Source organism: Corvus kubaryi, unplaced genomic scaffold (genome assembly GCF_017639235.1).
Source record: "Corvus kubaryi isolate FWS band 111438036 unplaced genomic scaffold, C.kubaryi_AGA036_p1.0 37384, whole genome shotgun sequence".
Lineage (NCBI taxonomy): Eukaryota > Metazoa > Chordata > Aves > Passeriformes > Corvidae > Corvus > Corvus kubaryi.
Window position 1 is genome coordinate 653,706 of NW_024581126.1, and position 14,141 is coordinate 667,846.

Genomic DNA, 14,141 nt, shown 5'->3' on the forward strand with positions numbered 1-14,141 from the left:
GCCTTACTCCAGTGATCCAGCCTACTCCTAAGTTTCAATTATGCAGAGATTTGTGTCCCTCTGGTCTCGTCTATCAACACATCAACAATCAGCTCCCCAGACCGGGTACATCTCATGATGCAAACCGAGAGAACGCTCCGTGCACTCATGAGGAAACAACAGGTTTTTATCAGTTGAAAAAAGAGCAGAAAAATCAAAGTGACGTTAATTTTCAACTCATTGCAACACTGAGCTGCAAAATAAGTTTTTGGGAACAGAAGGCAGCTCTCTGGCCCTCACAGTGAGAAGAATGGTGTTATTAAAGGGAGCACTCCCGCATTTCTCTCTCCCTTTCCTCAAAAAAAGTGCTCTAGTGTAGCTGAAAAGGGGTCTGTGCTTCACTCATGCTGAAATAACTCTTTATCTCTAACAGGCAGAAGAAAAAGAATTTCAAGAAACCAGAACTAAAAATGAGTATTTTTAGTTATATCTTGCAGTCTCAGGAGAGAATTCGATATTCTTACAGTAATTTCCTTTTTTTGCTGTTGTACAACAGTCTGCTTTTATTCTGGCCACTAAAATGCACAAATCACAATGTTACCTTCCACTAATGTTTCATGGTTTCAAGGTTCAGAATTTAATTTTATAATACATCACACCATTTTTCATTACCATTATCTACCTAAGAATTCCTTTCTTATCAAAAACCTGAGAGATTCTTAAAGAGAACAGCACTGTATTTTCAGAAAGGTATTTAGCTGTGAAGAGATACAGAAAGAAGTACACAAACCACACACAATACTGCACTATAGTAAACAGGTAAAGAGTGCATGAAGGAAAAAGAAAATACGTGCACTTACGCACTTTATGAATATCTTAATTCCCTTCCCTCTGGAAAACAGCATAAATGCCTCTGTATTCCACTTTGCTCCACAGTGATTTTCCTAATTTAAATAAACCAAGTAATCTAGAAAGGCTTTTCCCATCACACCTGTGAGAAGCTCTCCTCCTTACTGGAAAGCAGGGAGTTTTAGTTTTAGCTATCAACTCTGCAAAATTCTAGCACTGTCACCTGAGTGAAAGAATAATCCTAAATTCTGTACTTCTATCCTTGTCCCAGATTAAGTTCTGTAAAGAGAGCTTTTGCTCTTTCTTCCCCCCCCCCCCCCCCCCTCAAATTTATTTACATGTCTGCAGAGCAGTGGATCTTCTTTTCAGGCCATCATCCATATGTTTTTGACTGCTTCCCCCCCGCAATAAGGAGCAAGCTATATTTTAAATGTAAGCCACCAGTATTGGCTAATTATTTTCCTTACCCTGATTCCAAGCTCCACATTCTCTCCTCCATATACTTCCATGCCTTCATCCAGTAATCCAATCTCTTGGAAGTATTCTCTATCTACTATGAAGCATCCAATCAATGCAGGACTTCTGGAAGAATAAACCAGCAGCAACCAAAATTAGCAGATAAATTATGAAGAATTTTATTACTCAGACGTGTATGATATTTATAATTGCTGGATAAAATGGTGCAGCAAAACAGATCCTTACGGATGTATTTCTCAAACAAATTGATTTAGCCTTGCCTTCTAATATGCTTAACTCTAAAGTGAAATAAGCACCACTGAAGGAAAATAGAGTCAAATTATTGGACACAAATATTCACCAGAGCAGGTAGGATTTCAGTGCTAACAGCACAAGATCCAGGAGCCCCAGTTTTGTTTCTGAGGCACCAGCCAGTGTAGTCTCTGTCCTTGCTAAGTCCTCAAGTCTCTTGCCTGTGATAATTGCAGATGATACCCACTGATGCACAGTTCTGTGTGTTTAGCCAGAAGCCAGGTTCGGCTAGAGCTAAAAAACTTGTGTCTGTAAGTTCTAAGTAAAAAAAGAGATTATTTCTTGAATAGGACCATCCATATAAGGTTTTTTTAATACAGAATCAAGAAAAGTCTGCCTGTACCAGCATAGTGTAACATTAGTCCATTGTCCTGAGCCAAATTTAAACACGTCACATATCTTTACTGGATCAGTAAGCTCTATTTATGTCATGGTCTGAACCAACCAATTTTTACTACACAGATCCAATTTTAGCAAGGTAAGAGTTCAGCCACAGAGGGTACAATTTTACCTGTATGAGATGCAGTAGAGAAGGATAGAGAGTCATTTAGCCTTTTCATATCCCCCCTACGTTATAGTCCACAATGGCAAGAAATAAAAATGTCTTTTCTGATGACTATTCTGCTATCAGGCACTCTGGTAATGACAGCATATTAATTAGCAGTACAGGGGAAATCACCCTACTTTTATTGAGAACACTCAAGCTACAGCTAGTGTACACATCTGCTTTCAAACAGATTATAGGCTGTCTTAATCACAAATTGTACAATTCTACAAAAATCTATATATTAATGCCCCTAAGTGCTATAGTACCCACTTTATAACAATGAAAGACTGTTTCTGATGTATTTATTAATGAGGAAAATAGCACTTAAAATCAATACAAAAGTTATGCTTCTTATGGTAAGGTACTTTTGCTTTTGTTGTTGTTTTTAAGTATTTCTCAGAGCACCTACTTCCCTCTGCTATAATTCTAAAAACATAATGGAGGCATGATAGAAACCATCCATCAATACACATGGCTTTGTTTTTTGGTGTGTTTGTTTTAATTATCCAACACACACATGCAGCATATTGCACTGAATTAAAAAAATGTGCCAGGGAAAGGGGTAGGGAACAAACCTTAACATCCAGTATTCATAAAGGACACTCACTCCCTGGCCCTCATATAGAACAGTTTGGGGGTAAAATGGAAAAGCAGATTTGCTCTTTATTCTGTGTTTAAATACTTTTAATCTTAAAAGTCATCATAATAATTAATCTATATATTTAATCACAGGATCATAGAATCGCTTGGGCTGGAAGGGGCTTTAAAGATCATCTCATTCCAAACCCAGGCCATGGGCAGGCATATCTTCAAATAGATCAGGGTGTTCAGAGCCCCATCCAGACTGGCCAAGGGTTTTCCAGGGATAGTGCATCCACCACTACCCTGGACAACCTGTTCCAGTGCCTCACCACACTCACAGCAAAGAATTTCTTCCTAATATCTAATCTAATCCTGCCCTCTATCAGTTTAAAGCCATTCCCATTTTTCTATCTCTACCTACTTTGTCCCTTACCAGCTTTCTTGGAACCACCCTTTAGGAACTGGAAGGTGCCTATAAATCTCCTGGAACCTTTTCTTCTCCAGGCTGAACAACCCCAACTCTCCCAGCCTGTCTTCACAGAAATGTTTTTATAACGTTAACAGAGTTCATTAAGAGCAATAACTATTTCTAATGATGTGGAAATTATCACCCCTTTTTACATTTGCCTGTGGCAAACCTGTTAATTTTTATCTCCTACTTTCCAATTCTAGGTCCTGTTCATGGGTCAGTGCAGTTCAGAGTGTGTTAAGCTGATGGAACCTGAGAAAAGTGCCTGCCGTAAAGACAGCTATGGGATGAAAAACAGCTGCCAGTGCCATTTGAGGTTCGGCTTTTCAGCTGGTGACAACAGTGGTCACACTATTTCTGCAGGGAGCTAGAGCACAGGTACCAGTGGCCTCCTTGGAATCAATGCATATCTACAAGCAAGGCCTGGAATCTCAGCAGAGCTGCTGAGTGGGTTCAGAGGCAACTACTCCCCTCCCTGAGACACAGGTATTGTTCTGAACGAGCCTAACAACACTCCAGACGTGATAAGAAGGTAGAGACCCAGATTGTCCCAAAGCAAGGATCCAATACACCCTTTGCTCACAGTGTCAGTGACCAGACATTAACTCCTAGGACACAGCATAGCTGTAAAGCTGTGTGACAGCATTATAAAGAATACAGCTGTCAGATCATCTCTGTTTATATCATGTATCTGCAAAGGCAATTCCATTTCTGGCCTGTTAGCACTAAATTAGCAGGCAAAACATTTGGAGAAAGCAGTGCTGCTGAGCAGCCCTGCCTACCACTCCACTTTGGCAGGAAACCTATTTAAGAAGATCTAGAAGAGTTTCCTTTAAAAAGATCTACTGAAAACAAGAGTTTTCTTGATTGTGTAGGGGACAAGGACAAAGGTGAAGAGGACAGCTCAAGGACATTTAAGTACTTTAGAGTCAGTAAAGCCTATCAGCCCCTGCCATACCTAGGAGAGCACTGCCAGTGACACTCATTTGGGCCACCGTTACCTTATTGGAGCAGTTGTGTTCTCCAGCTTCCACCAGGACTTAGGAGGGTTCAGATATCGGCACCACAGCTCCCAGTCAAACCCCTGTGCTGAGAGAGGATACTCCTCTATTTCAAAATTGTCATACTTAATGTTATCGAATGATGGAGAAATTACTCTTTTTCTGTTTTCTTTTATCCTGGTGAGCACTGGTTCAGCCCTTAAAAAAAAAAAAGAAAAAAGAAATATAGTGTTAAGATTACATCAATAAAAGCACAGCACTGATGGAAATCATAGAATAGTTTGGGTTGGAAGGGGCCTTTAAAGTTTATTTAGTCCACCCACCAAATAAACAGCAGCTTATGCTGTATTTTTCAGAAAGAGTGAAGTCTAAATCTGTTAACCATTCAGAGCCCTCTCTGCTTTGAGATGGAGTTTTGACAACGCAGGATTTGTCCCAAAATAACACACTGCAATATTTTCTCTAGGATGCCTTATTGTTAACCTTGATTTGAGCTGGTGGATGGAAGAAATGAGTATCTGCACATCATAGAGCATTTATACCCTTGCTACCAAGCAACGATAACTTCAGGCCCTCAACATCATCAAGGACATCAAGATCAGAGTTAATAATAGATCTATCCTAGGGACAGAAGCTCCTGCCTTTTTACCATCATTTTTACTTAAGAAGAAAGGGAGATATTAAATCCAGACTGAACAAGTTGAAATACATTCTTTTAGTTATGTTTACTTTTGCAGAATGGCCAAAATAACACCTCTTTGTTTACACTGCAGAACATAAAAGAAACATAGTATTTTTAATGAAAAGAAGACACATTTGCCCTCATGGGAAAAGGGCTATGCTAGTGGAGGAGGTTTTTCATGTGCAGTTTTTAAATATCATTTAAGTACACTGTAATTAGATCAGCAGATAAACCATAAAAATGGATCTAGACCATGTTACACAGATTATGTCTGAATCTCCATTAAAAAGCTCTGAATGCTAACTCACTCTCTATATGCAAGAGAAATGCCAGTCAGTAAAATAACACCAGTGCTTGGAAAAGGTCCCTGGGTCAGAAAAACTGAAGGAGGCACATACCATCCCACGTTGAATTCCACGTGGGCATCAAAGAGAGCGACGACCGGTGCTGTGGCTGCTCTCCACCCGCTGACCCGAGACCGGATCAGCCCCTCCTGCTTGCTGTGCCGGACAACCTTGATGAAACCAGGCTTGTGGGCATTCACTTCATCAACATACTTCTGGAGCTTCTCCTTGAGTTCCTCTGCAGAAGGGAAAGAATTAGGTGTTAACAAGAAGTGTCAGCTCAACGAGATGTAAAAATCTGTTCTTTCAGCAAAACAGGAGTAGCCTTCACACAGCTACTAAGAATTCTCTTACAGTCAGTCTAAAAGGAAAAAAGTAGAAGACCATGAATTAAACAACAACAACAAAGAAGTTCAGGTGTAACTATTTAGCCTACATGACTGACATCAGAATCCTGGCACTGTTTAACAATAACAAGCCATGAAATAAAGTGCCATAGCTACATAAGAGCATATTATGTTACTGTAACAACAAACAAGACAACTGTCCTACGTTTTCGGAAAAATAATATGCCCAAGTATTCTCCATGAACCTTCTCTACCAATATTTCAAGAAAAAAAAAGAGAAGTAAGAAGAAAATTAATTATTTTTTCCTCTTTCCATTTTCCTTTCTTAACTTTGACAACTGGTTTCTGTCTTGACTAAAAAGTTCTGTGACTTTTGCTCTCAGAACAAAGACCAGTAAAAGCCCCGGAGGAGAATAATTCCTCATTAAAATAGAATAACTCTTAGATCAACAGCTATTATATCTCTGGTTTAAAGACCACTGCATGAGAAAACACGATATGTGGAGTTGAAATATTGGGTTCACTATCATTATTTACTGAAAGCACTGTTCAATGTTCTTTATTAGCATTCCTATATTCTATTTACATTATGGTATCAGAATTCCCTTTGTGACATTAAGTTCCCTTTATTCTGAATCTCTCCACAAATCCAGGAATGCCTTTGCTGTGATGCAGAATGATGCTCCTGTGGCTGTAACGCATTATCAAATCTGCATTAAAAGCTCAATGCTGACTAGTCCTTTCCGTGAAAACTTGAGCAAGCCACTTAACTCTTCCTGAGGAACAGGTTCCCCAGGGCAGCAGTCAGAGCACCAAGCCTGTCTGAGCTCAGGTGTTTGGACAAGGCCCTCAGGCACATTCTCATGTGATTTTTTGGAGTGTCCTGCCTCGAGCCCAGGTAGCTTCTCAAACCATCAGCCTTCCACTTGGGGAACTGGTCAACTCAAACAGATCAGGACAACAGGCACACTAGAATAGTTAATGCCACAGAAAATTAATAGCAAGCACACTTTACGAGCCACATTAAATGTTCCTCTATAGAAAGGAGGTGGGTGTGTCCTCTCTTGAACTGACGAAGAGGAACTGAGCTGGTCAAGTACAAAGACTCCTTAAATTCATCCCTGTTTGTAATGACTCCTGGATAGCCACCAGGTGTGATGCAGCTGGCTCCACAGGCCTTGCAGGATGGTGCATGCCACGTACCTTTGTGTCAATGCATGAAATGAGAGACTACCACAGAAAACTGCTGATACTTACAGGTTTTCATAAAAACAAGAATGAAAAAGAAATAGTCTGCTGATCATGTCTATCGGAGTATTTAAACTGCAGCAATATTTCATGAATTGATTTGATATACCCCAGAATTTTCAACATTACACTGCCAATATCTATTCAATTTGTTTGTCTGTGACTGCATCACCTGCAATAAACAATATGAGCCACTTACACATCACTGTTCTCTTCTGTATTAGACTTCCTGCTTATTGATCAATACACTTTTTCTCCTTTATAAAGTAAAAAAACCCCCACATTAATTTCTATCATGCTTGTGCCAAACCACATGTTCTTATTGCCCATCCCCAAACACAGAGAATTGTAGCAAGCACAGAAATTTGTAGCAAGCACAGAACTATCAAACCAACCACTAGCTAACAGCACATTAAATTGAAAAGAAGACATTTATGTTACTGTAATTCTATGCATCTAAAAATAATACAAACCCATTCTCTATTCTCAAAATGCAACACTGTGGAGGGGTGAATAGCAAAACACGAAGATGAAAGCTTTGTTCTCCATGTAAGTGGCTGCTCCCAGCTTTGCAATACCAGGAAGCTTTATTTGCCACAACAATGCAGCATCACCACTGAGGATAAATTGCATGAAAGGAGAGCAGGCTCTAATCAAGGACTCAAAAATCAGTACCCTTGATAGTCACTGCTCTCTCAATCACTCCATTTCAGTAAGTGGCCTTTTCTTACTCCTGCCTTATACTTTTCCTAATGTGGACTGACTTCAGAAGCTTCAGTAAACACAAAATCTATTTCATAGCTAGGTGTAGTATGGAAACAGATGGAAATGGAACAGAACCCAAACCTTGGCTTGCCACCAGCATGACCTCAGCTGCACATTAAAGCTGTGACATTTACTAGGCAGTGCACGCTTCTAATTTTCTGGGTACACTGCAGCTCTTTGCAAATGAAGTGAATGGCCTGAGAGCATCTCAGGGGAACCTTGGAGGCTTACCTGTGGTCAGTCAGTATGGAGGAACCATACCCTGGGCTTCAGGATCACCTCAGGAGGAAACTGCTGCTTTTTACCTAATGTTCAATGCTGGCCCACAAGCAGTGACTTACTTTTTTGGCATGTCCACAGGATGTCTCCTGTGGAGACTTTTGCAGCCAGGCACTTTCTGGCCTTTGTTATTTAAAACAGATCAGCTTTGCTTTGCAAAGGCGGAGTGCTGAGCAGAGCATTATGTGCACCCTTTGTCTTACAAAACCTACTGGGCAGATTCTCCCAGAAGAAAAGATATGAAAAAAATGTATCATTTTCACTCAGCCACAGGACAGAGAAGACATGTTAATGAAGCTTACAAAGTCACAATTTCAGAAAGAACTTTAAAGATGCCTGTCATGGGTTAGCAAAGCATAGTCTTGGAAGTGATGTTCTTGCAAAGGGGTGCTTACAGCTTCCTCTGTGACCTGACAGAACCTATCAGCTGGCCAGTTTGAATATGGACAATTTTTTAAGACACTTAAAATTGTGACCGCCTCTGTGGTCCACATTTAAGAATAGACAAACCCTGGGCAGGGCTCTCTCTTGTTTCCAGTGCTGGGACAGGTGGCTGCGGGCCACAGCCATCCTGGAGCCGATGGGCCCTGTTCCAGCTGCGGAACCCCCCACAGCCCTGCTCTGAGCAGACAGAGCAGCCCGGCTCCCCCTCTCCAGTGTGGCCAAGATTCAGCCGAAAGCTGCCCACCACTGCCTGGCAAAGATCATGTGGCCAACAGTGATAAGCAAAACTCCAGCTGCAAGGCCTGGGTGAGATTAACCCTTTCAGTGCTGTGAAGAGCTGAAAACCTGAGGGAGAAGAAAGAGGAGATGCTTAAAGCTGCAATTCAGTTGTAAAGCTATGATGTATCAGAGTACCCGTTGTAATTTCATGAAGGCATGGGGGGTGGAGTGTTCAACTTGTACTTGTGAGCAAAAGCACCTGCGCTGAGATAGGCAGATGCTGAAGCAGCTGTAATTTGATGAGAAGTTTGAACAAGGAGTGATGGAAGCAATGAGGATTCTTACTCCACATGGAAAGGGGAAGACCTCAGTTCCTAGAGATGCTCCCAGAGATAGTCCTAGAGATGAAGATGAGGAGGACCCTTTGCTCCCAGGGAAGGAAAAGGGCCTCTGTTCTTAGACATTAAATGCTCCCAGAGACGGGTGAAGAGAACCTTTGTTTCTGAATGGCTCAACCTTAAAATTGTACCCCAAAAAACTTCAAGAGTGGACCCTCGAAAGCACTTGTGGGACAAGCTGCAGGTCGGGGAAGGGACTCAGACGCGATCAGAGAACCAACCCAGGCGGCTGTCTCGTTGTGATACTGTTTTCATAGCATGGGCAAGAGAGACTCCTCTTCCTAAATGGACTGAACAAGGTTATTATGGAAGTGGTAAACAGACTGAACATCTCAAGAGTTGTCTTTTTACATTGTCAGTGGGAGAAGGGAGAAAGGTGGGGGGGAGGAAGAGAGTTCTGAACGTGTGGTATGATTTCCCCCCCCCCCCCCCTTTTATGTCTGTTAATAAACTTCTTTATGTTCTTTCAAGTTTGGTGCCTGCTTTGCTTTTCTCCTAATTCTTATCTCACAGAAGGTAAATAGTAATGAGTATTTTAGACCAAACCACTACAATGCCCTAGGAAAATAGTTGAGTCAGTTTTTTCCCCACGCGTTCCACGTCTTTCGGAATTTTACATGAGAAATCCAAGTTCAATTGTATTGACAGTTTCAGAGCACCCAGCCCAACTGGCCTGGATGATGGGACTCTCCCCCCAGAACTATTCATACGCTTTGCTATGGCACTGATGGTCTTCAGCAATATCATTTCAACCCATGTTCTTTTTTTTCCTCCACTTCAAGATATGTTGCCTGAATAATAAACAGTCTTTTTCAATAATTATTGTGCTTCACTGCTTTATGCTACCATAGGGAGAAGACAAGGAATAAGCAAATGTGTCATCTCCAATACACTGTTGATTCAGTGTCTAATTATGGAAACAAACAGCCTTATAAAGATAGATGCATTTGCCTTTCAGCACAGAATCTCTCAAATAAGGACTCAATTTGACTAAGCTGAATGAGGATCTGCAATTGGAATGAAAGAGCAGCCATATATGGAATGGGAAAATGGCACTTGGAAATGTTGCACTCTACCACCTGTCTCTATATGGTACAGATGTCTGAAGAGCACAGCACAACTCTCCTCACAAATGTAGAAAACATAATTAGTGTGCCATAATTATGTTTAATATTAACATAATTAAGTTCAAACACTTCCAAGAGGTTGTTTGTTTGTTTTTAATAAATTGACAAAGATTCTGTTTATCAAGTCCCCCTACTCAGTATGACAAAGCAGTGTTAAAGAATTCACACAACTTTGCCTTCTTAGGAAGCAGAAGCAGCAGGACAGGGTGGGGCAAGGAGCATGAGGAGCCAGAAGGCTTCAGCCACCCCGCTTTCTCAAAAGGAAAGCCATCTACAGGTCATGCTCTTGGATCCAGTTGCATGACATGGGCTATCTTTTGTAAGCCTCTGTCCTCCCTAAATCAAGAAGTGACCAGGCTCAATGCTCAGTGATGTCAGGTGCCTTAGCCTCTTACACCAGTGCCCTACAGCAGCTGTGGGTCTGTCCACAGACTTCAAATTTCAAAGTAATTGATACAGTGTTGTCATAAGTAGCAAATTACTGCCTCTCAGTTATGGAGAAGAAGCTTAAAGAACAGCCAATTAAGGCTCACTTTCAGTAACTTTCATGCTTTAACATACTCCCACTCCGAGTGTTTAAATGAGTTCTCATCTCTCAGAACAGTTACTTTTATGAAGCCCCACACTGTGCTTGGCTGAGACAGATGCATTTTACTGACCTTTTTCTTAGCTGTAAGTTTGCCAACAGAGCTAAAATAACAAATATATAAATAAAATAACACTCTACATTTTCTAAACCCCAAGAGTCCCTGCTGACTTCAGCCCAGCAATGCATGCTGCATGTTACTGCCATCTCTGCAAACCTTGTGCTTTTACCTTTAGGGAAATATTTACTTCCATATCAAAGGCCCAGGAATTGCCATGTCCCTCTACCTTGGCACAAACATGGCTTCTTTTGCTGTGAAGGGAAAGAATTACTTTTCAATACAGAATGGGGTTTAACTTAACAGTTGGCCTCCTTGTGCCAGAAACTGTGGATTGACACATTATATGAAAGGGGTAAAAACCTGCCAATTCATTATTTTATGTTATGTGTTCACTGAGCTGCCTAGAAGGCACACTCTGGTCCCCAGGTAATGAAAAGTGTTGGATATTTTCTTGGACCATAAAGGACACTTTTAAAGACAAATCATTATAGCAGCTGCAAGAATACAGCAGGAGCTTATGCCTGGGTTTGGAGCCAAGAGACCATTGGTCAGCTTGCTTCTGGGAAGGACTGCAGAGCCTTCGTGAATTCCCAGTGCAGCAGGTTCACAATGGGATCCACTGCCCTGCAGGAAGGCAAAATAGCCTTTCACCACGAGGGCTGCTGCCACACTGGGAACATCTGTCTCATCAGGTACACCTTGCCTTTGCATGAAAGACCAGTCAATTGGCAAAAAGACAAAATTCGCACAAGCCAATTAATTTTAAACCAAGATTTTTCCATCTTCTTTACCTGATTATTTTTGACTCTAAATCTTAGGAACAAGAAGAGCTGCTTTTCCAATTTTAACATGTATTAACATAGCTAACTTAATTTCTGGCAAATAAAGAAAGCCTGTTATAACAGGTTTGCTGCAAACCCCTTCCTCTCTCTCACCTCAGTCCCTCTGTAGGCAACCAACCTGACTTCATGTAATAACCTGAATTCATGGCAGAAGCTAGGCATAGAAGAGAACCTGTTTTGCTGCACTTTATCTAATAGGATATGTGGATTATGTCACTTATTTCGTATGCAGCTCAGTGCTTCATCATTTTTATTTTTCTTACTTCTGGTCCTTTATCTTTCATGCTCAAGTGATCACCTCTCATCTCTGTAGCAGAAGCAGATAATTCCAAATGGAAAATATTTATAACCAGATAGAGGCACGTCATTTGTAATGCACATGTGTATAGAGAATGTCTGCAACAGAGGGCAACAATGCACAAGCAGATAAGGAGGGCCTGCTGTGCACACGTATTTAATAACCCCGTGTTATCTGGTAATAGATAAACCACCCAGGGGAAATTACCAACGTGATGCAAGGAATTGATCTGGACAGACCTCAAAAAAAAAAAAAAAAAAAGAAAGAAGCAGTGGAGTCCTTCTCCTCCACTCCCATACCTAACTTGTATTGTTGACAGAGATGCATAGTCTAATCCCAGAAGTTCAGGCTATCCACATGTAAAGATAGAGAGTGTAATGAACTTTCACAGTCACAACCTTTGCATTCAGCAAGCCAAAGTCCCAGCTGCTGTCAGACCTCCTCAGGTCTATTAAGATAAATTGCCTACAGCAACCCATTCCAGCTCATATCTTGGTCTACAAGCCAAGGGTTCCTTTACTCTAGCACATGAACAGCACCCTTCTCCCACAACAAAGGCAGGAAAAGAAATGCATTTCCCCTCTCACCCCCTACACACACACACATTCCTTCAACTGCCCAGGAGAATCTTATACAGAGGAGTGGGAAGTTTTCAAGGGATTCGATAGGGGCTGCTTTGATCCACACTCAGCTCCTTCACAAACATCTTCTCTATGCACGGAAGGAGCTCAGGTGGACGTTTCACTGAATCCTTGTGTAAGGTCCTGGGAATCCTACAGCAAAAGGACATCATAGAGCAAATAAATCCACTTCAAAACAGCAGTTAAACAGCTTCCAACAAAAACGAGGCTTTGCAGAAGGAATCTGTGCCAGCAACTCTTCCATGAGCCATCTAGCAGCCATGTTCACTACACAGGTTCATTTTTGTTTTTTCCTAAAGGATGTCTATTTCTCATCCCAGCCATGAAAATGGGATACTACACTTCACATCATTCAGTCCCACACAGAAATATTGCTGTGTCTTAATAAATCCCAAAAGTACGGAAAGAACTACAAAAGTTATCTTTTGGAAACTCTGACAGGTCAACTCTCTGTTATGGAGGTGGGGGATACTGAAGAAAGAAATATTACAGCTGTTATTTTTTGTTACTACTAATCTTTTGGGGTAATGTCTTTATTATAAGGGCTGTAAATCCCTTTTATTTCCCTTCTATTATTTATTAAGTATTGTTTGAAGACAGCACTCAATTAATGTAAGGTGCATCCCATCATAACTATCACTGAGCCCACATTCTAGCAGCAATCTCCCAACACTTCGCAAGACAGAGACATAAATTAAGATGCCAGATGAATCTGCAAGGTCACACCAGAAGCTGCAGAAGGGGAGGAATAGAACCTGAATCTCCCAAATCCCAGGGCTGCACATTATCACCACATGATTTCCCTAAGGCTGTGATTCTGCATTTTGAGCCGTGGCGTATATGGAACCCCGAGAACTCTGGTTCAGAGCAGATTCAAGGGCTCTTCCACATCACTGTGTCAGGATTAAGAGGCATCTGATATCTGGGATCTTGCAAATGTCAACAGAAATGCATGGCACCAAAGGAACTGAACACTGCTCTTCCATCCCACTGACCATGGGAGACTCACACTCTTATCTCTGAGAACAGAGCAGAGCTTACTAAAGGGAAGTGTTAATATTTAGAGAGGAAAAGAAAACATACTTGCTCTCAGGTGAACATTTCAGCTCTTTAAGAGGCAAGGCAGGACTAATAAAAAGGCAAAAAATGTCTGTTCTTAGATTGCCAGTCAGGTGTGCACGTGTGGAACATGCAAACACAGCTAAACACGGAACAGGGACTTTCCAAGTGCTGCCACCAGCCACACAGACACCAGAGGGACAGAGGCTGCCATGTATCTCTTCAGGGCAATACCTAGAATCCTAGAATGGTGCTCAAATTTCAAAGTCTCTTTAAATACAGAGCTAATGATATAAACTTAACGGTTCCACTCGATGTGCAGATTGCTGGATGCTTGAATTAATCTCAGCAGGAATACTATCCCACCCCAGCTTTCAGTGCATGACTGCTTCCCATTTAGGGACTGCTATTGGATGGATCATGGCTACAATAATGTGATCACAACAATGAGGGCAGGAATAAGCGCTATTGCTGAAATCAGATATAAATATCACATCTGATGCAAGAATCACTTCTGATGTTTATTTGGATACAATAGTTTTAGAAAGTGGCCGTAAAGCGAGAGGCCTAGCAAGCACCGAGAACATGCATAGAGAGACAGTGATA

The 14,141-nt window shown here is 41.3% G+C and overlaps 1 protein-coding gene across 3 annotated transcripts in view; it reads right to left on the reverse strand.

Annotated features, from left to right (window-relative positions):
* GALNT18 (polypeptide N-acetylgalactosaminyltransferase 18) overlaps nt 1-14,141 on the reverse strand; it is a 206,821-nt gene that overhangs the window by 67,187 nt on the left and 125,493 nt on the right. For all 3 annotated transcript variants that reach the window (XM_042035554.1, XM_042035553.1, XM_042035555.1), the window contains exons 5-7: nt 5,276-5,459; nt 4,196-4,393; nt 1,296-1,410 (exon numbers count right to left, since the gene is read on the reverse strand). In XM_042035554.1, the coding sequence (XP_041891488.1) occupies nt 1,296-1,410; nt 4,196-4,393; nt 5,276-5,459 (497 nt within the window). The remainder of the gene's footprint in view (nt 1-1,295; nt 1,411-4,195; nt 4,394-5,275; nt 5,460-14,141) is intronic.